Raw genomic sequence first — 22,821 nt, forward strand, 5'->3', positions numbered from 1 at the left:
TCAAAACAGCACAATGTGTAGTCTAAAATCAAGATTTCTGTCATTCATTTAAACTTTGCATATATTGCCTTAAAGGCCTTAAGCATAAAATTTCTCTTGGATTAATAACTTTTTTAAAAATTAGATTTCAAATCATTTCATAGTTTTATTTTTTTCTCTTTTGAATTATAGCCAGTTTTTAAATCAATTTTGGGGGTATATCATGTCATGGGTTTTTTTTCTTGCCTTAATATTTTTAATTAAATTACTTCACTAGAATTTAGAAGTTTGGTGCCTTTTCCATCTCTTTTAGAAATTAGCATATTCGATAGGCAATAAAAATAGAATGACAACTAAGAACATTTTAAATTAACTGTCATGTTTCTGTGGCTAACTCTTGCTTTGGGGAAATGAATCTTAAAATCAAGGAGTAAGTGTGGAAGAGATCAGGTTACTAACTGAACCATCAAGCCGGTTGGCAGTTTTAAGGCTTATTCATCAGCATATTAGAAATAGTTTGTATTCCTAATCTTTTCCCCTTTTTTGTGGGAAATGAGAGGCTATGCAATGATTGCCATTCTATATTTTAGATGGGACAGTACTTAAGTAATACTTGGAAAATCATATTTCAAGTTCTTAGAATGGCTGCAAGGTTATAAGTAGTCTACTGTTGGATATAGTAAAGTTTCAGATTGATAAAGAGAAGATATAGATATATATATATATCTATATATGCCTTATATCTCAGAGAGAGAGCGAGCTGAGTCAGTATTGTTTTAGAACAAGAATGAAATGATTCACTGACTACCCCAAACATCTAAACACATGTGCCCGTGAGGTTGCAGATGGCTTTACCTTGTGAAGATAAACAAAGATAACTCATTTTAAACTCTGCTAACTGACAATACTACTCTTAAAGAAAGTGATTCAGTTCAGAATTTTTAACTTACGCTGTAGTTTAGTCTACCGAGATGTTCACTTCTTGGTCCTTTTCATGTAAAGGACATCAGATCTTCTTTTTCAAGAAAACAGTACTTTCCTTTAATAACACTGATTTTTAGGGTAAAGTGAGCTCGTGGCTGAAGGATGAAGTCCTTTTGCTTTCCATGTCACCCTCAGAGGTTTTACTGATAAAGAACCTCAAAGCACAGCACAGATTCTTGATTTTTTTACCCCCTTCCTAAAATCACCTTCAAAGAAAGCCAGAGGGGAAGCACGGAGACTGAAACAGTACTTCTGTTGACTGGCAGACTTCACTTAAATATGCCTTTTGGTCTCATGAGTTGGCATGGTTGCCAAGATAAAACAAATGAAACGGAAGCTGTACTCTTGATGTTGATAACACACAGACTTGGGATGCTATTAGAGTGATTCTGTGTGGGCTGCAGCCAGAAGTTACACCGTAACTACCATATGCAGGCCAGACACTCAGACTGCTTCATGGACTAAATCCCACTGTAAGGTGTAACACTGTACTTGAAGACTTTCCCATTTAAAAAAGGTTCTGCTGGGCTGGCCCCGTGGCCGAGTGGTTAAGTCCGTGCGCTCCGCTGCAGGCGGCCCAGTGTTTCGTTGGTTCGAATCCTGGGCGCGGACATGACACTGCTCATCAGACCACGCTGAGGCAGCGTCCCACATGCCACAACTAGAAGAACCCACAACGAAGAATACACAACTATGTACCGGGGGGATTTGGGGAGAAAAAGGAAAAAATAAAATCTAAAAAAAAAAAAAAAAAAAAAAATAAAAAAGGTTCTGCTTCTCTAATTCATTGCATTTTCCAATACCAGTTCGTAAATGTCGTGAAGTGGTACCTAAAAGCAAGGTACTGGAAAATAACCACATCGTGCCACATTTGGTCTTAATATAAGACATCAGAACACATCTCTAACAGTGCATCCTTCAGAATCAAGGCCAGACTCGGGTTAAAAATCAGATGAAACGTGAACAGAAAGGTTATCTGGTTCTCAAGACCTAATGATTCACTCCCGGCCTGTGCCTTTCCGAGTGTGTTTTTGTCAGAGGTAATCGCAGTACAGCTCAATTTGTGTAATAGGGCGGGACCTCTTGTGCTTTTTGCTGGAGTCTGCAAAGTTTAAATGTTAGTGACAGAACATAGACTAGCTTCCGAACGTGCTTTTTGTTTTGTTTTGTTTTGAAGGAATAAAAATTGCTGTCAGTGAGTGCTTTAAGAAAGATTAAGAAAGAAGTAACTGCAAGATCCTGAAAATGGTTTCCCGTATTGCCAGAAGAATTTCAGTGCTTTTTAGTAAAAGACTTGCATATAATACCTTAAATCTCATCACATGTGTGCACCAGGAAAAAATTCCAAACTTTGTGAAGATCCCCATGGGAAATATTGGGGAAACAATACAAATAGAATATAAAAAAACAAAACACCATTAAGTTTGCATATCTGATGTCAAGATGCTGAGGTAATATTAACTGCTTAAAAAAAATCCCACCAATCTTTGCCTCTGTTATTGCTGAAAAAGACATTAATACTGATTGAGTTGCCTTACCATATCAAAAGTAGGAGAGAGGATTTCATGAACATTTACTACTGGTGAGGCATAATGTTCAAAGCAAGTAAAAGAAAGTAGGTAAATGGAAAAATAGAAACTACAGTTACGGTATTCTCCTATCTGGAGGAAGGGAGACAGTCCAACCCCAGTGGGGTTTATTCCTTTAGGCTTTTCATGGTTGCCCCTTCATGAATTTTTTTAAAGTTAATTGTTACCACCACTCAGATCCTATTTCCAAGTGAATCCTTAAAAATAAAATTCACAAGCTCTTAATAAATAGTTGCGGTTCCTTCTGAAGACGCTGGGTAAAGTGCAGAGAGAAGCACCAGAGAAGCCCTCTTGCTGGCTGGTATGGCTTGCCTAAATTCGGATTTGATAGCCCACTTCATTCAGAGTGCTGAGGTCAGCCACTTTCTTTTCAGGCAGTGCCGGCCTAGGGAGAAAGACAGACAGGTGGCGGGGAGAGGGGATGGGAGAGAAGGTCAGTTAGCATTTCCCGGGCGTCCGCTCAGGCTTCCTAACCCTTCTGATGCTTGCTGCCAGCCTTAGCTCCCAACTCTGCCTCTTGTTCCTAAGTCCACCTTTATAGGTTTTAAGGAACATTTTAAAAGGCTTTCCATGTAGTGTTCCAGAAAATTTATGGGCTGCCAAATGAATTTGTTCAACCTCAAGCCTGAATTTGGTCACACTATAACTTCTGAAACCTAGTATCTGTAAAACCAGGAAAGGTCTAAAAGTCACATCTATTACAGTAGAACTAAAAATCTGAGCCAAATTCTCCTTGAAACCTTGGCTTCCTGGCGTTTGTGCCCTGGGGGAAGCCCAGCAACTACCAGACATCACAGGTGACTCAGATCCTCGTGGAGATATTCTCTGTTATCTTTGAGAGAGGGTTACTATTCCAGGCTTGAATATATGTAACCAGGGCGAATGTTTTAGAATTCATCTGAGAAAGCATGTCAACGTGGAAAATCATCTCTCTTCCCTAAATACATTTTCTGAAGTACTTTCCAATATAAAACTACACCTAAGCATTTATGTAAAGTCAAGTAAGAAAGTACATCAAGCTGGGGAAAAAAATCATTCAGTAGCATGTCATCTGTCTCCATCAAGACATTCCTTGGGGCCGGCCCCGTGGCCGAATGGGTAAGTTGGCGCTCCGCTTCGGCGGCCCAGGGTTTCGCCCGTTGGGATGCTGGTCACGCTGAGGCGGTGTCCCACATAGCACAACTAGAAGGACCCACAACTAAAAATACACAGCTATGTACCAGGGATCTTTGGGAGAAAAAGGAAAAAATAAAATCTTTAAAAAAAACAGGACATTTCCTACGTGATTTCCCAATATAAAACTAGGCCTAAGCATTCTCACGATTTTTCTCACAACTTTTGCATTTCTTAATGAGCCTCTTCTCACCTTTGATAAGAAATAACCAAGACTGTAAACCAAATTTAGGATGTTCGATATGTCTAGTGAGTTCTAATTCAAAAGTTTCACATTTAGCCATTTTTGTAAGATCAAAGACATTTCTAGGTTACACATGAACCTTGTTTTAACTGGTAAAAAAGAGACCGAAATGAAAATATAATTGTTTAAAAGTTTCTTGATTTATACCTTTGAAAGATTTCCTAATAGCAAATGGTTTTCTCCTGTCACAAATGTGGTCCAACTCATTCAATGTTGACAGAACCAGAAATCACAGCTAGCTTCCAATAAGGGTGCTGCTCAACGAAGGACATTAGGTTCAAACTTTGACAACAAATTCTACCACCCTACGTAGTCTTATTCTCTCTCTCTCCGCCCCTACCCCTCCCTTTCTCCTTTTTCTTTCAGAGATGTCCCATCTCTGCATAGTCATCAACAGTCTGTGATCATCCTCTGAAACTCGAAAGTGGTCAAGAAACCTGACTTGCTACCCAGCACTAAAATAACTTGTAACTTTGTCTCTGTGTTACATGGGGCGTATTTCTCAGCTTCACCACATGCCCTGCTTTACTGGTCAGGAATCATGCCTCTTATTTCTTTGCGTCTCTTCTCATGGTGCCCAGGATACACAGGTGATGCTGATAAATATGGCTGACTGGGGGTAGGAATCCCAATACTTCCTTGTGTGTAGCTCCCTGCTCGTTGCATCAAACAGCTCAAGGCTTCTGACCTTCGATGGTGTCCTCCAGCCCATACGTGCCCTGGAGATAAACAAAAGAACCACTGCCTACAGCCTGGCAGAGTGGCCCCCAGGGGCCGCTGGGAGGACCATTCTTAAGTTGACGGCTCAACGGAGCACACTTTTGCTTGAGGATTCAAACCTAAACTTATACTTCTGCCCTAGTCCTCAGCCCACGCATGTGGAGAGAACTAGGGTTCTCACAGACAAGTCAGGTTCCGAGTCCGTGTGTATCTAGTCCATTTTGTCATAAAGCCTGAAATGAAGTCTCTGTTTTGCTTCCTTGCCTGTCATCTTTACAAATACCTAATACGGGACTTTTTGCCTCAAGCAGACTCCCCGTAAGTTAGCATCGGCCTAAGGGAAATGTGGTTAGGAAAGACAAATCTGCTTCTCCCCTCCTCAGTGTGCCCCACTTTTAGAAAATTCGGTAATCAAAATTCACTTGCCAAAGGATAAGCTTGAAGTACCCATAGGCATTCCTCACTTTAGAAAAGGATCAAATGGGGGGTCGTTTCCTAGAGCAATGAAAGTATGACCTCCACACTACCGTTCCTGGCGGTCTAACTGTGTAAGCATATAGTCCTCATCCAAATATGAACTACATTTGTATTGGATGATTTTTTTAGCTGATCTTTTTAATGATCTGTGTGTGGCCCAGTCTGTTAGTGGCCCCTCAACATCCACTCTCCCCTTCTTCCTTAAAAGATTTTTACTGGGCACAGAGCTGCCTAGATTACAAACTACATTTCCCAGCCTCCCTGAAGCCGGGCAGGCACTGGACTCAGGTGTAGCCAAGGAGAGTGAAGTGGAAGGGTGCTGTTGGCAGTCAGTTACCAAGACACCTCTTCCAAAGACACCAGGCATGTGCCTTTCATCCTTTTCTTTCCATTTCCTTCTTTCTTGTGGAAGCGATGGCTGGAGCTTGGCCCTCGAGGTGGCACACTAGAGAGGCACAGCGCCAAGAAGCTCCCTACCACCTCCGTTGAGCTGCTCTCACATTATGGTGGATGGTGGTTAAGCCACGCTCAGACCCGATCTTAACGGGTACCACTTCCCTCCATTAACTCACTAAGCGCTGATTCAGACATGATGCTAGTGACAGTGGTGGGCATGGAGTCGGCCTGCGGAAGGTTAGTATGTGGAAGAACATGTTCCTAGCAAGTTCTCTGTAATTCCACTCAGGAAAAGCAGCCACACCCTAAATGAAGTCCGGAGACTCATTTCTAAGCATCAGTCTTCTTCCCTGGAGCCCTGCACACTATGTAGGACCTAAGCCATGGTGGCCCTTTAGATCCCCGTTGTCTCTGAAAATCAGGCAGTTCCCTGAGCTTAACAAGAAAATCCCTGTTCCAGGGTCCGTGCAGCACCTACCAATTAGCTCACCCGATTTCGGACCCTCGCACATGATTTCTTCCTGGCCTGGCATCTTCCTCAACACCAAGTCACACCTCTCCTCCTCCTGAAACTCTCAATGTCCTGCCCTTCATATATGAAACAATGCTAATGAGACACGAGCTTAATATTGTTTCTCAGGTGTTGGAATAAATCTGCACTGACCTATTTTTCTCTCCCTCGGTCCTGTGACCAACAGCACCTGCTGGAAAGTCGGTGGCAGGACAGGCTACAGGGCAGATCTGGGAAAGAACAAACCCTGCCCCTCAGCCCTGTAATGTGGGCTTCCCTGGGGTCACAGCAGCCACCAGCCACAGGCCAGGCCACAGGCATGCTGCATCCTCAGAAGCCGTTTTTTGGCCACTCATCTGACTTCCTCACTTTGGAGCCCCTCACCCCTGAGGAACAGAATTTTCATCACATTTTTTTAAGTCAGTGTGTTCTTAAGACTTCACCCTGTACCTTTAACCACGCTCTGTTATTGGCACCCTTGAAAATAGGTGCACTCGCATTGGGGGTCTTTGGCCTCCTTTTTCTAAACCTTTCCTTGGCACCTCCATCAGTTCCCCTGCGCCTTCCAGGTGCTGAGAAATCACCATCAGACATCGCTTTTATTGATCACGCACTTACTGTGCACCAGGCATTGTTCTGAGAGGTTTACATGGATTAATTCATTCTCACCATAACCTAATGGGGGCGATACTGTGGCGGCCCATTTTACAGAGGAAGAAATGGAGGCACTGAAAGGGGACTTGCTCAAAGCAGAGTCACATGGTAGGCAAGTGGCAGAGCCAGGGTTTTCCCCCAGCATCCAGAGCCCATGCCCTTGATCGTGACACAAACTGCCCCCCATCCTCCCACTCCCCACGCAAAGCATCTGAGGGTGACACCACAGCCACCCCTACCTCTGCTTCTTGGCTTGTGGAATGCCCTCCCCCATGCCTTCCTGTCATCCTTTCAAGGTCCAACCCAAACGCCACTTCTCCCATGAAGTACTTTCTGACTTCCTTCCCTCACAATGCACTGCTCCTTTCTCTGTATCTTATGTCACTTCCTTTTGTACATCTGTCAAAGAATCCTGCGGGCTCATAATCTTTGTGCCTGCCTCGGAGACTGAACAACTTGAGAGCAGGGATCAAGTAAATTCATCTGTGAATCTCCACTTTGAATATCCTGTACTTCTCCATAAACTTTGGTCAAGTTCTCACTAACGTGTAAATGGCTGATAGGGCTTCATTATGTTACCTTTATCGTGGGATATTTTTGTTTTAACAAAGACAAAGTCTGAAGCCAGGAATTCAAGTCACCATGACAACATTCTAAGAATTAACGAGTAGAAAGAATTTTTTTTTTCTATGTAGGAGAACCTTTACCTTATTTCTGGATGCCACTTGAGGAAACTTCTTACTTGTAAAGCTGAATGTGGTTCTGTAATAACAGATAGCTTGAGGGCTCCCAAAGGAAAAGGCCTAGGTTGTCTCCTTCCTGTGTATCCCCACCTCTCCCACCCACCCTTAGGTACCCAGAACCCAGAGGAGAAAAAAAAACTATTATTGGCAGAAAGTAAGTTCAACTGAGATTCCCAGTGAACTGCCTGGAAGATGAAACCCTTTTCTTTTACAGCAGCACTGGCTGCAATTTCCTGGCCTGGCGAAGGGCAGAAGTGGGTTATCACAGCATGCCACCTGCCTGTGGGGCCCAGCCAGAAATACTGTTCCGTGCTTGCCAGCTCATATCAGGGCCAGAGCTGGGTGAGCTCTCGTGTGTGGAGGGCCTCTTCCGAGGGCTCCCCCAGCTATAATTAGGATGTGGCAAGGGGATTTATTTTTAACAAACACAGGCACCAGGATGATGATTCAGCCGGGTCTGCACTTGCCCAGAACTTCTCATCAGAGCCAGGGTTATTATTTTAGACTGAACAATATATTTCTCCAAACCCCTCCCCAGTCCAAACAAGGAAAACATCAAAGGATCTCCTTCTGAAAGGCTCTCAGGCCGCCTTCTGTGTAGGGGAAGCAGGGCTGGGGACTTTGTTTCCTTTGACACACTTTCTTCTGTCTGCACACAGATGGATAATCCCAGCCTCAGCTGTCGTCACAGAAATGCATCCAGGGTGAACTAGGGTGACTGCCTGATGGCCTGGTCCCAAGTGTCCCCTCAACCCTGACCTCGGCCTGCATCCCAGGAGTCAGCTGTGGCCGAGGCCGTGCAGAGGCGGAGGCAGGTTGGGGAGGACAGGGCAGTGGCTCCACAGGGAAGGTATGCTGTGCGAAATACTACCAGTATTCGCCGCCGCTACCTAAACCTTGACAGTTCAGGGGGCGTGAACCATCTCCCATATGGGCCAGGCAGCACGTGAGTCTTCCATCCACCCTGAGGCAGCCTCAGTGCTGAGGAAGAGCTCAGCTGGAATGGATGCTGGCGTCAGTGAAGCCACAAGAAGCCTCAGAACCAGAAAGTGATGGCAGCATGTTGCTGGGGACTGAAGTGAGGAGGACTTCCCATCCTGGGGCTGGACAAAGAAGATGGTGTATGTCTGTACGAGACTGGGTTTCAGACAAGAACCAGTAAGTGGAAGGAAAGCCTATAGGTGCCCCCAGTCCCTTTTCTGCACCTCTGACTAAGGGCCGTGTCCCGGGCATCTCCTCTCCTCACTTCTCAACACCACCCGCCTCTCTGCTCAGCTGTCGTTGGGCAGGATGGGCCACAGGACCTGAGTGGCAGCCGGGCGAGCAGGGGTCCTCAAACCTGCTTGCTACTTACTCATTCCCAAGAATGCATTAAGCAACATTTTTTGCCACGTCGATCTTGGGGTTACCAAGACAAATAGCAGTTCCTGCTCCCAGTGGAGCCCAAATCCACTCCCTTTCTTCCAATGGAAATTTACCTCTTCCGTCTCCCCTTCGAGTGTGAGATACTTCAGAGACATAGCCCATCTACATCCAATTCAGGGCTGCCTGATGGGGACACACAGGCCACCAATCAGTCTACTCACACTTCTTGCTCCTGTTTTTCCCTGAGGTCACAACTCCTGGGGGAGGGGGAGGTGGTGCACATGCCCGTGTGTTCACATGCACTCACCCTCACACACAAACACACTCACAAGGACTCAGGATTCTAGAAAGTGATATACAGTAGAGGTGCGACTCTAACATTAACCTCTCAGTCCCCAGTGGTAAGATTGTGGAACAGATTAAAGCAGGGGTGGTGTTGACCCAGCATTTACAAGTTTAAGCGGAGACCCCAGGCCCTCCTTTCTTGTCTAGTCTGGCAGGAATTAGGTCAGGCCAGGCCCTGATTTAGGATTTAAGCCTATTTGGGTAGGTCTCAGCTGGAAGAACACCGGGATGAGGGAGCAGTTCCTTCCCACCTGTCACCCTCGTCCAAAGCCAATCCTGCTCCTCGCTCACATTCCTTACTCCCCAGGACTGCGGGCACCACTCCTGCCAGCTGACAGGGCAGACAGCTGAAGTTGCTATGTAATCAGACCTCAGCCAAGAGAGAGTCGGCTCTGAAGAGATCCCTAGCCCTTTGCCCTTTCTTTCAAGCCCTCCTGAGGCAGGAGGCTCTGGCCAGAGACCAAGAACCACAGGCCACTGTCTGAGATTTCAGGGCACACCTTCTGAGCTCTGATCTCACAGCTCCTTTCTGTGACAGAGAACCCCCGGGGGGACCCCAACCCTGTCTGACTACCTACAACAGTCAGCTCTGGGGGCTCTTGGCTCCCCGCCTGAGGCAGTCTTCCTAAGACCCATCACTCCAACTCGGTTTCTTCAAGCATCCCCAGGGACCCTGGACCACATGAAATCGCAGGAGAACTAAGCTGGCAGGCCTCTGAGTTGGATGCCTCCTTCTCTGGGCTTCTGGAAAGAAACTCTACATCATCTTAGAGGTTTTACTTCTCCCTCGACAGCCTTTCTAGTTGTCTCTCTCTCTTTTTTTTTTGTCCCACTCTACCTTCCATGCTAAGGAATGTTCTCCTTTCCACTCTTGGGAATATTTTTTCATTTGGGATCTAAAGAGAATAACTTCTTGGGCCCCATTCAAAATATCTTCAATGTGATTAGCCCATGGAACCAAACTGATTCTCTATGACTTCATTATGACTTCATTTTGAAATGACTTAGTGGCCTCACTCAACCAGATGCCTGGAGGCATCTTCAAGATCCTTCATGACAGAACAGAGCAGGAATCCCATTGTCTAGCTTGTGGCCCAGCAGTGAAAGGTGGGGCTTAGTAACCTCAGTGACCCTGCGGGTCTCCAGCAGGGAGAGCAAAGCCCACTAGAGCCACAACCGTCATAGAGACAGATGACTAAGAAGGGAAATCCAGAGGAAGAAAAAGGCAGGAAAAGAACCATGACTAGCAAAGAGCGGAGGAGGAACAGAGGGAAAAAAGAGCTGGATGGGGAGAGAAGACAAAGAGTCCTCAGGGACTCTTGTCCTAATTTAGAAGAATATTCCACGTGGTCACTGCAATTGGCATGAGCTGCTTTCATGCTCACACAGGCAGCCCAGCCAGAACACCACTGTCCGCTCACCACTGCTCTCCCAGGTTCAGGTCCCAGGCAGCAGCCAAGAGCCATAAATCATCAGAGATGGAAATGACCCCAGGGGGCATTCATGGTTCTCAGTGGAGACACTGCTGGCATTTTAAGTGGACCATTCTTTATTGGGGAGGATAGTCCTGAGCTCTGCAGGACATTTACCATTCCTGGTCCCCGGCCCTAATGGGGAGTGCCCTCTATCACCATGATAAGCAAAAACTTTCCCTCCCAGGCATTTCTAGCCCTTCTCCCCCAGAGGGTGTGCTGGCCCCCGTTGAGAACCACTGTGAACGCCCCTCAGTGAAGAGCTGCAAGGAGACTGACGCACAGAGTTGTGAAGGAGTTGGTTTCAGTTCACAAAAGTCCTTTTAAACATGGATCTCAACCTGTATCTCCCTGTCTCTTTAAGAAACACAGGAAACAACCTGACTGTTCTGTGTGGAAAGTGCTTTAAACACTCCCAGGGGAGCAGAATAAGAGAAAGGACTCGTGGGTGGAGGGGTAGGGGAGCCCCTGTTTCCCTCTTCACACTCTGTCTCAGCTGACACCAGTGCAGTCATTGCTACTTGCCTTCCACTCAGCTGACTCTTTTTGTCAACCCAATGACACCGATCCTCCTTTCCAGAAGGATTATTCAGACAAGTGCAAAAATGGAGAGGAATGCAGGGCTGGAAGGAGCTCCAGCTGCAGGGAGGAGGTGGATGGGGGTATAAAGCCACTAAAATAAAGCCACTAAAATTACCCATGCACAGGCAGGGGCTGAGCTCCCACAGCTGGTGGGCCTCTTGCCTGTTATGGTAATTTTCCACCCTTTGCGCCACTCCCAAGCTTCATTATGGCACCCAACACATTTAGAAGTGACTTGATGGCCTTAAGTAATGGTGAAATAATAACACAATGACAGAGTCACCAAACTCTTCCTAGACCTGACCATTCTACAGTAAGTAGGATGCCCAGAGCTTGGTGGAGTTATTGGGTCATAACCAAATTTGTCCCTTTCTCGTTTCCACGTCAAAAGCAAGATTCCCCAGAGAAAAGCCTGCTTGGCGAAGGCCACAGGTAGAAGCTGAAAATCTGCTTTTCTCCAGACGCACCTGCGGGAACCAGGTGTCCTGGGTTCTAGTCTGCAGCAATGGCAGAAGCTGGGATCTGGAGCAGGAGGGAGGCGTTTGTGCTTCCGTTCCTCTTGTCCACCGCTCGCAGCCCTTCCTTCTCCTCTCATCTCCTGCATCTCTCTCCTCCCACTTCCTACATAGTAGCCCCTGTAATCCCTTACCCAGCCCTGCAGCTCAGAAGTCAGGACTTAGGAAGAATTGGGGAGAGTGTCTTCTCTCCTTGTGACACCTCTATCCATTTTGAAACTTCAGCCAAGATATTTGCCCTCTAGATTCCCCTCTCAACCTCCAAACACTGGGAAAAGAGAAAAGAAGTGACAAGGGCTACCACCACCAGGAATAACCATGGTCCTACTGGATTTGCTCAAACAAAATTGTCCACAGGAACCCACAAGCCACTGGGCTCCCTGGATGGTCAAGCACTTCCAAGGCTACCTGGCTCTAGTCATGAAAAAAAAAATCCTCAAATACTGACCCATTGGAAGGAGTTTACGAAGGAAGACTCTTGGGACTCAGTGTTCTGCCCAGGAGAAAGGGCTGTGGGGAAGGGGCATGGGTCTGGGGGATTAGGGGGCTGGTTGTGGCCACTCTTAACCATTTTTAAATAGTAAATGTTTTCACTGAACCATGAGTCATGACCTCTGCACTCCTGGGGACTGCCCTGCTGGTCTGGGATGCACTTCGGGGCAAGGAGGGAGGAGAGTGATGGAACTGAATCTCCATCTTCCCGCAGGTCTTCCTTCCTGACCCTCCAGTGACTACTGCCCTCACCCCAGTCCTCCTCTCCACTCCCAGGCCCACTCCCATGCTTCACGATGGGCAGGAGAGCAGAGGGCAAGTGGGCCTGACATGAGAAGGTGGCTTTGCACTCACAACCGTGGCAGTCTACCAGCTGTCTTCTGCAGGTGCAGGCTTGGTCGCTTGCCTTGGCTGTATGACAAAGTAGCCAGAGATTAGGCTACGGGCACAGGCTGGGGATGACTGAGAACCAGGTTTCTCTATCTGGCCCCCAAGAAAATGGCCAGCTGGGCTCCTCCCAGAGTGACCAGTGGGGCCCAACCTCGGGGGCCAGGCCAGGGTCACACCGTCTGACTTCACCTCAGCAACCTCATTATCCCAAGGCCCAGGCAAGACCAAGCAGGGCTGAGCCCCCCGAATCATGCTCAATGGCCTCCCCTGCCCCTCTCAGCAGACCCCATACCTTCATCTTGATATTCTGTTATTTTTTAAGGTCAACCCCCAAGTCAGCTCTCCCATTCTGATTGCTCAAACGGTGGATCTCCAAGTGTGGTCCCTGGACCAGCAGCATCAGCATCCCCTGGGAACTTGTTAGGACAGCACGTTTTCAGGCCACACCCAGATCTGAGGAATTAGAAACCCTGGGGGAGGCCCCGGCAATCTTGCTTTAACAAGCCCTCGGTGATTCTAGGCTTGCTCAAGTTTGAGGACAGGGTTTAGGATCCTTCTCTCTCTCCTCAGCTGGGCCCCCAAGCTGTGTGCAGCCCCTTTGTCACCCTGTACTGATAACCCACCTCTCTTCCTCACTCCCGTAGATGACTCAGCCCCCTTCACCGGCAGGAAAAAAGCCATTTAATGTACAGCCCGCCAACTTCTGCCTCCTCATCTGCCTCACACCCTCCCTGATTTCCCCCCTTCCTTTGCTCCCACCCTCTTAACAGCTGTCTTCTGCAGGCACAGGCTGCCCCTTCACACTCCTGATCCATTCTCTCTCTCTCTATTCCTTCCCCATTGCCTCTTCTGGTTCTTCTTCTGGCCTACTCAGGGCCTTGACGTCACTTCTTCTTCTCTTCTCTCTTCTTTCTTTCCTTACAAATGTATCCAGCTAATGTCTCAACTGTCACTTCTAAGTAGACGGCTCTAACATCATTATCTCTACTCCCCGGCTTGCTCAAACTCCGGAGCTGCATTTTCAACAGCTTCTAGGACCCTCCCCCAGATGCCTAAAAAGCACCTCAAATTCCACAGCCCAAACTCAAGCTTGCCTTCTTCCTCCACTCTTCTCAAACCACCACTATCACCACCACCACTTAGCTTATCATGCTGACTTTTGTCTCCACAACCAGGCTCTAAGATCTTATTGCCTTTACCCTTCCTGGGCAATCACAGTAACTTTTTCTGGTTAAAAATTTAACACGCCTTAGACTGAAAAGTTCCTGTGGATCCAGGTAAGATGGATCCAACAGGAACCGTCTTAAAAGCCAACTGCTGCCATTCCGTGCGTAAATCCATCAGGTGGAACGCTTGGGGTTTCGTGTGCTCCAGACTCCAGAGTCTAGAGGGAAGAGCAGAACTTTATGGCCTGTTCAGTGTTTGCTGAAGACTGGGAGCTCCTAAGGGAAGGACGCAGCCCTCCAGGGGCAGAAAGGACAATAAATCAGATTAAAGGGCCCTCCCCACCCCTGCTTCATGAGCAATCAGATTCCTATTTCTGGGTCACTCACTCTATTCTAAATGACCCTCTGGGGAGGGTTTACATGTTCATAGTCCCCTGAGACAACTGCTACTTTGTTCAGAGAAAGCAATGAACAGATGTCTGAATCAGAGAGGACAGCTGGGGTTAGGGTCAGGTCAAGGGTCAAAGGCAGTGGTCAACATCAGGGGCAGGATTAGGGTTAGAGGCCATGTGTGAAACGTTTGAAGCTGTCCTGCTCCCTAACAGGACAAACCTATGCTGAAGCCATGCTAATCTCCAGCTTCTCTTGCTCCAGGAGCACCCAGCCCTCCCCCAGCATCATCCCTCCCCTTTCAAAGCCTGGACTCCAGTCGTTTTAGCCAAGGCCTTCCTGGCTGCAGATGCTGAACCCTGGGACTGGCAATAGGAAGTGGAATGGAGACAAACAGGGAACCTCCCTTGGAACTGACAATACTTCATGCTGTTGTATTCTTCTAAAAACAGAACGAATACTCCCCCCTCTGCCACATTCCCAGGGTCAGGGGACAGGGGTTTTAGCCCCAGGTCCATCACTGACCAGCTCTACAAGACAGCACCAGATAACACATCTTTCCTGGGTCCTTGTTTCTTCATCTGAAAAGGAAAACTGTAAAACTCTCCCTGTTTACTCTCCAGGATGGATGTGACAACAAGAATATACTGTGTAAAAGCAGTTCACATTAGCAAATCACTCTCGTTACACTTTCTGACTCACTCCTTAGAAACACCTGGTGAGACAGGCAGGGAAAGCATCTTTGACGGAAGATGAAACTGAGGCTCTCTAAGGGTTGCCCAGGCTGCAAGGCTTGTGTGCAGCAGAGCCAGGGCTCATGCTGGACCTCTGCACACTGTACCACATGGTCCCCAGCATGGTAAGGACGTCGTGTGACACAGCATGCTGCTGTTACTAATACAAGCATTATTTTTTTTCCAGTGTAATTATGGCCCAAATATTTGCTAGTGGATTATCACTGGTTACTCCAGGCATCCTCAGCATTTCCAGTCTGTCATTTCTTAAGTGGGTCACTTTGACCCAAGAAGTAGGTGTGGAATCACTACCTTCAGGGCTAAAACAGGGGAGGGTAGAGTCAGCCAAGGAAGAGGATGAGACTGGGTATTTCTGATCCATCCCCAGAGGGCGATCACACTTTCTGCTGGGCACAGAGGGGTACAGGGTTTTAGGAAAGTTCATCAATGGCAACAATCCCATCATTGGGGTGAGAGAACTTAAGTGTGGAAGGGTGACATGACGTGCTTAAGGACACGTAGCTCCTAAGTAGCTGAGCCGGCTCCAGACTCAGGTTTCCTAATTCTAAGCCCAGTACTCCTTCCATGCTGCCAGGATTTCGGGGTATTCTTCATCTCATGCTGCCTGGGGCTTATTCCTCCATCTGTGTCTACAGCTGACAGTCAGTAGCGTAAGAGCAATGGGAGTGATGCGCATGGTGGATCTTTTCCCTAAGAGAAGCCCCCTGAATAAGGGGCAGTCCTCTTGGAGATATCTGTCTGGTTCAAATGACATGCCTTAGACATACCTTTGTCCCCATGGGCCAGGAGAGCTTCATGAATGTGTATTGGGAAAGAGGAAATGCTACTCACGACTTGTCTCGCCTGCCGAGCCGTCTCGGGGGGCTTGCCTGTCTCCTTCGGGGCGACAGGGATTTCCCTCGGCTTCTCACTTGGGTTGGAGAGTGGGCACTTGCAGGTTTCAGGATCTGAAGGAGATAGGAGGAGTTACCGTACTGCTTCCTAACAGATCCTACTCTCAGGTCCTCCTACAGCACAGCATCCCAGCCCCAGCCCACTCATGATCCCATGGTTTAACAGGCGCTGAGCTGGAAGATCTGAGACACATGTTCCTCTCTCCTTCTGCACTGGCAAGAGGCAAGAGTGCCACTTCCCAAGGGTGGCATGATCACACTGTGCCCCTATTCCTATGGCAGAGAGAGGAGCAGAGCCCAGTTGCTCAGCCTCCTGGGGCCACGTTTGGTTGCTCAGCAAGTTCCTCTCTTGTGCAGGCAGAGTCCCACATGCATTGCTCCAGAAACCAGCTTGTTCTTCCTCTGGCTCTCCCACCCCCCAACACACACACAGCATGGTTTCAATTTATCATGAATCTCCATTCCAGGTCCCAGAGTGAAGAGGACAAGTCCTCAGGTGCTAAATATAACCAAAGCTGAGGTCAGCATAATCCCTGTCCCCTGTGGTCCTCAGTGTCTGCACAGGAGTTCTGTCAGTGACTCCACAAGCCCTGAAGGGACAAGGACCAGCAGGCATCTTGTCACTTTGGAAATGACACGGTAGAAAGAAGAAAGACTTATGAGTATAGTTTATATAAAGCCAGCACAGTGAAGGCTTTCTAATTTGCTATTGTGACACCAGGTCAGAATTTTATGTCAAGGGGCTTTGCAACTTATAAAGGAAAGCAGAGATATAATGTGACTCTGAAATAGATTATAAACAGAGTGACTCATTCATCCTGATTTGCCCAGGACTTTCCTGGTTTTAAGTACTGACTATCTCATGTCCTGGGAAACTGGGGTGACTGGTCACCCTATTATGAAGACAAAACAGAGCAAAACAAAACTAGAACCTTAATATAAAATGACTGACATTTTAGATTTGATTTCATAGAAGGAATTGCAGGCCAAGACATAACATTTAAATTGACTTTAGCTCTGGTTTTTGAAGTAGCATGTGCAAAGAGGGACTGTATATCAAATAGAGAATGACTTTCCTTTTGTTTTAATAGAGTGGCCACTAAGCAAGATGCCCTCAAGAAACTTTGACCATCCCAGAATATGGGGCATGGGGCAAGAGGAAGAGAGAGAGAAAGGGGAAACAGCTCTCTTGCATTGTTTAATTGCCTTCCCAGTACCTACCTTCATTCTCATGTCCCTGGCATATTTTTCCAGCTCCTTCCTTATATCAGCCCTCAACATCTTTGAGACATTAAGGACCAGCTGCTTCCACTCAATGGGCTGGAAGCTATGAGGCTCATGGGGGACGTACAGCCCAATCTTGACCTTCTTGACTGTGTGCAGGTATTTCTTGTAGGAGTCTTCAAAGTCAAAGATGAGGTCACTCAGAGTCCGAAAGGTCAACGGCTTGTCCATCAGCTCAGCCCTTCGGCTCATGCCCAGCGAGCCATAGCGGCCGTTGCAATAAATCCCCAGCACAACATGGTGAAAGTAGTTTCCTGAGAAGTAGGTTTTAAAGCTGATGGGGAATCGCTCAATGGAAGGCTGTCCATTGGTTAAGTATCTGAGACAATCTGAGTCAAGGAGGAGAAAGGAGGCTTTGACAATCCACAGAGCTTGGACTCCCAGGAAGGGACAGTGGCCCATAGGGTCAGTGAGTCCATCCCTCTGCCTCTGAGCAGGCCCACCTCTAACTTTTCCAGACTGATTCCCTTCTAATAGATTCACTCAATGTCTTTGGGTACCTACTGTATGGTACATCCCAAAGCCAAAGTAACATGGGACAAAGAGGAAAAACTTGCCATCTCTAGTAATTAAATAAATGCAAAACAAAACAATAACAAAGTACTTTAACCTCCCTCAGTTTTCTACAGGGGTTGATGAGACATTAAAGTTTTTTTTATGCAGTCAAAATCATGTTCTCAGACATTAATTCTGCCAGGAGTGTGTGGAACAGACCAAGAATTGAAGGCCTCTGCCAATGGTCCAGGGGAGAAACAACAACTAGAATCAAGACAAAGGATTGGAGATGTGAGAGAGACAGGATGGTTGACTATCTGGATGGGAAGGGAGAGAAAGGTGTCAGAATCCGTGATACCCGCACCTTGTCTGCTCCTCTCATTGGCCCGGGGCACACCCAGGCCAGCAACCTTGGCTACCACACAGAAAGCTGCCCGCAGCTCCTGCACCTCAGGCTCCCCTCAGTCCCCAACCCACTTAGTGTCACCGCTCGGCTCTCTCCACACACTGGCCCATTTGCACTGAGTAACCCAGCCTCTTACCGTTACCTCAGTTTGGGTCCAGCAGCCCCCTAGGGTGCAGCTCCAAGTAATTGCCCCGCTGACTCCACACACTAGAAGAATGGACAAGAGGCACCACATCTTCAAGTCCATCTCAAAGTCCCCAGACAGCCCTGGCAAGGCCATGGTGACCCAAGGGTGTAGCTTGTCTGGAGTGGGATATTGGGAACTCATAATAAACTCTGCTGAAAATCTTTGGTGACTCCAGTCTTTCTACCAAATAATAATCCAGGTTCTTAACATTATGCATGGAAAGTGCTCAGTAAGTGGGTACTGTTCTCCACACTCAGAATTTGTCTTCACCATGTCTTGCCCTCACTCCAATTTACTTTCCACACAGTGGCCAGAATGATCTCTGTAAGCCAAGATTTGGTACACGCCATTCTTCCGCTTAAGTTTTCAGTGTCTCACATCTTCTCCAGGACTTGGTTCAAATCCCTGAGCCAAGTGCTGCCATGATTTAGGTCCTTCTCATCTCTCCTTGTGCAGTCTCATTTCCCCACACCCTGGGCTAGCACACTGACCTCCAGTAGACCCCTGACATTTTCGCAGGAAACTCCCTGAGACCACAAAGAATCCACAGATCTATGCCCATGCCCTCAGCACATATATTTCCCCATAATATGAAGTCAAATATCATTGAAAATTTTAAATGATCTTTATAAGCTATGAGACCAAAGTGATCCATGAAACTTTCAAAAATATGCTAGTAAACACACTCCACACTACATTATGTCCCTATCATAGTGTAACTACTTCTTTTTTTTTTTTTTTGAGGAAGATTAGCCCTGAGCTAACATCTGCTGCCAATCCTCCTCCTTTTGCTGAGGAAGAGTGGCCCTGAGCTAACATCTGTGCCCATCTTCCTTCACTTTATATGTGGGACACCTACCACAGCATGGCTTGCCAAGCGGTGCCATGTCCACACCTGTGATCCGAACCGGTGAACCCTGGGCCCACAAAGCAGAATGTGCGCACTTAACCGCTGCGCCACCGGGCTGGCCCCTCATAGTGTAACTTCTTTTATAGCTTCACTCACACATCAGACTTATAGTGCGGGGGATTCAAACCTGGCCAAGATCTTTGGGGTCTCATAAGAATCATGAGTGATAAGGATGCTATGGGCTTATTCTCTTTACACAGGCTGTACCTCGACTGGAACAGCCTCACTACTATCGCCTCCCCTTTCCTGGGGCTGATACCTTCCCTGACCTTCCTCAGTGTGAGTTAAGTATCCCCTCTTCCCCGACAAGAGCTCCCCTAGCACTTGGTGCTTAATCATCAGGCAGTGTCATTGTTTTTTTTGTATCTTGTGAGGTCAGGAGTTGTGTTTTGCATCTTGGTATCCCTGGGCACAGCACAGGCCTGGCACACAGAAGTGCTTGGTTCATGCTTGCTGAAACAATGAACCTTAGATTGGAAGACATATTTCCTTAAAAGGACTTCACTCGGTGAGGGGGCAAACGCAGATACCCTTAAAGATACCCTTAAAAGAAAGAAGCTGGTAGAACCCAGCCCACAGCCCTGAGGTCAGCTTTGTCCTCTGCCCTCAATTTAATCACAGATGGCTCCTTTCCATAATGGTTATCTGCTTGCTCTTCACTTCATTGTGTGAGATTAACTGACAGTGAGGGAGTGAAATCACGTCCTTCTGAGTCCTCTTACCTAAATTCTTACTTGCTTTCTGGGGCGAGTTCTCTGGGGCTGGAATGAGGGCGTTCCCTAGTTGTCTAAGTCAGTGTAACAAACACTTACTGAGTGAGTATCTCCTGTGCCGGACAGTCTGCTAGGAAGGGCTGTGGAGCCAAAGATGAAGACTGCAGCCCTTCTCTGGGAGTGTGGTGGGGAGACAGACTCAAAATGACACAATATAATCAGTACGGCAGTTCCTCCAAAAAATAAACATAGAATTGCCATATGATCCAACAATTCCACTTCTGGGCATATACCCCAAAGAATGAAAATCAGGAACTCAAACAGATACTTGCACACCCATGTTCTTAGGAGCATTATTCACAATAACCAAAAGGCGGAAACGACCCAAGTGACCACCAGTGGATGAATGGATAAACAAAATGTGGTATATACATACAATGGAATATTATTCAGCCTTAAAAAGGGAGGAAATTCTGACACTCGCTACAACATGGATGAACGTTGAGGACATTATGCTAAGTGAATAAGCCAGTCACAAAAGGGCAAATACTGTATGATTCCCCTTTATGAGGTACCTGGAGTAGCCAAATTCATGGAGATAGAAAGTAGAATGGCAGCTGCCAGGGACTGGGAATCCTGTGTTTAATGGACATGGCATTTCAGTCGAGGAAGAGGTAGTTCTGGAGATGGAAGGTGGCCACAACTGCACGACAGTGTGAATGTTCCTAACGTCGCTGAACTCCACACTTAAAAATACTTAAAATGGTAAATTTAGCTACGAATATTTTACCACAATTTTTTTAAAAACCCTCATTTGCAATATATTTATGTCAAGTCATTATGCTGTACACCTTATATTGATACAGTGCTGTATGTCAACCATATCTCAATAAAACTGAAAAAAAAGTGATGTGTGCTGTAAAAGAGGCAAGCCCATGACCTCAGGGAGGGCAGAGAAGAGGCCTCAGTGCACCCACACTGGAATTAGTCTTACAGGGCAAGTCAGCCAAGTGAGAAGAGGGAGTGGGGAGAGGACCCAAGAGACCGCCAGTCCATCCTGTCACAAGTCACCAATTGCTAGGGTTTGTTCCATTATTAAGGCATTCTGCAAAGCCGTGGGACCTGAAGCATCTGGGAACAGAGAGGGAGGGATCAAGGAAGTGTGGACGAGGGCAGGGAAGTGGCCTGAGCTTTCCTAGGGAAGCGGGAGCAGCAGTACCCCAAGCTCCTGGAAGACCTGCTGGGAATCCAGCCTGCTGGGGATATGCCTAACTGCCTCTACTGTTGAACATGTTACTTGAAAAAAACCATAGCACTTTAGTTTCAGGATTGAGCCCCACCAGGGTGAGTGAGGCCCCCAAAAGAGCTGCCATGATTTGGAAAATAATTTGGACCCAAAGGTCTGTCTCTCCAGCGTGCATGTGCAAATACGCACACGCACTCAAACAGGATGAAGTGGCTCTTCACAAATAAATCTTGATCTCAAACAAGACAAAACAGGGCAGGACAAGCCAACGGAGACAGGCTTCCAAGCAGCAGCCAAGCTGACCTGTTTCAAAGTTGTCAAGGCCCCACTTGTTTCTCGGGACCTGCGAAAGGGCCAATGGGAGACAGACAGACGATGCGAGTCATGTCCTTCATTCTGCCCACGAGGACAGCAGGCCACAGAGATGCTGACACAGAGCAAAGACAAAGATGCTCTAACTTTCAGAACTCAGGTCTGAGTTTCTTGTCTGCGTGCAAGAGTCAAATTTCCCTGAGTTTGGCAGTGTGAGCCGAATTTCTCCACCCTCCCCACCTTCCTGGCACTTTTCTGAAATGTCAAACCAGCAAGAACAAAGGAAAACCAAGAGCACACTATCCTCTGATTTGGACAGGCCCAGAGGCTGGCGCAGGTCTATCCCCCACAATCCTGAGAGGCTTTAGGTCATTTAGGTAAAGTAGAGTAATGCTTGGATTTATAAAACAGCACAGGGACGAGACTATTGTGTACAGGACTGTCGCGTCAAGCAAGATGACCTCTGTCAGGTGCACTCAGACCACCGTCAGCGAAGGGTCTGAAGGGAGCTGGTCCCCCAGTGAAGCGCCTGTGCTGGTGTTCGCCCTCACTGATCTCCGCCAGCAAATCCCTGACAGTTGTTCACCCCCACTAAACTTGCAGGAGGCTCTGTCCACCAGCTGTGGCTGACTCCTGCCACGAAACGATGGGGCCCAGAGCCATCTGCCGTCCCCACCCTGTCCTGCCCTTCTGCTGGGCTCCCCAGGCACACGTTTCACCTCCTTTCTGGGGAGCAGGGAGGAGCTATGACACGAGGGCTGGGGAAGGGCCACAATCAGACTTAAGTTTCCATTTTTCAAATGTCAGCCTGGGCACCTGTGGACAATCTTGTTTCAGATCAGGGCTGCCTGTGTCCTGCAGACTGCAGAGGGGCGGAGGCTCCCCTTCCCACGAAAATGTTCAGGAGACCAGGAAAACAGACTAGACCCAGCCTACTGCCCCTGTCTGATTCTGAGCCCCCTCTCCTGCTGACTTCTGCATCTTCTTTCTCTCCTGGTTTTCCCTCTACCTCTCTAACTTTCCTTCTTAGTCTCTGTCATGGCCTCTTTGTGTCCAGCTAGACCAAAAAGCAATGGGATTTCGTCCTTTTCTTTTTCTCTTCTCACTCCTTGAACACCAACTACCACCTTCTAAACACTCACAGCTCCCAAATTTTTATCTCTAATGCAGAGCTCTCTCCTGAGCTCCACACTCCAAATACCCCACCCCGACATCCCACAGGCACCTCAGTTCAACATGACCACAAGTGAACTCATCTCCCCACAAATCTGACCCTCCCCTTTAAGTCTCTCCCTTGGACTATGGCACTATTGTCCAATCACCTAGTTTGTGATTGCCAGAATATGGGGTCATCACCTCTTTCTCCTCACATCTAATCAGTCCACAAATGGTGCTGATGACACCTCCAACTCCTTCCCTCCACCTTCATTGCC

The 22,821-nt window shown here is 47.4% G+C and overlaps 1 protein-coding gene across 8 annotated transcripts in view; it reads right to left on the reverse strand.

Moving 5' to 3' along the window:
* Window positions 1-2,242: 2,242 nt before the first annotated feature.
* The window catches only part of VASH2 (vasohibin 2), a 35,404-nt gene continuing 14,825 nt past the window's right edge, over window positions 2,243-22,821 (reverse strand). For 5 of the 8 annotated variants that reach the window (XM_070591126.1, XM_070591129.1, XM_070591131.1 and 2 more), the window contains 3 exons: window positions 17,057-17,438; window positions 15,774-15,889; window positions 2,243-2,937 (listed from right to left, as the gene is read on the reverse strand). In XM_070591126.1, coding sequence (XP_070447227.1) covers window positions 2,865-2,937; window positions 15,774-15,889; window positions 17,057-17,438 — 571 coding nt within the window. In that variant the 3' untranslated portion in view covers window positions 2,243-2,864. Of the gene's footprint in view, window positions 2,938-4,087; window positions 4,689-15,773; window positions 15,890-17,056; window positions 17,439-22,821 lie in introns of those variants that run through there. The other 3 variants (XM_070591124.1, XM_070591128.1, XM_070591125.1) reach the window with 1 other exon arrangement.

This window comes from Equus przewalskii, chromosome 23 (assembly GCF_037783145.1).
Source record: "Equus przewalskii isolate Varuska chromosome 23, EquPr2, whole genome shotgun sequence".
NCBI lineage: Eukaryota > Metazoa > Chordata > Mammalia > Perissodactyla > Equidae > Equus > Equus przewalskii.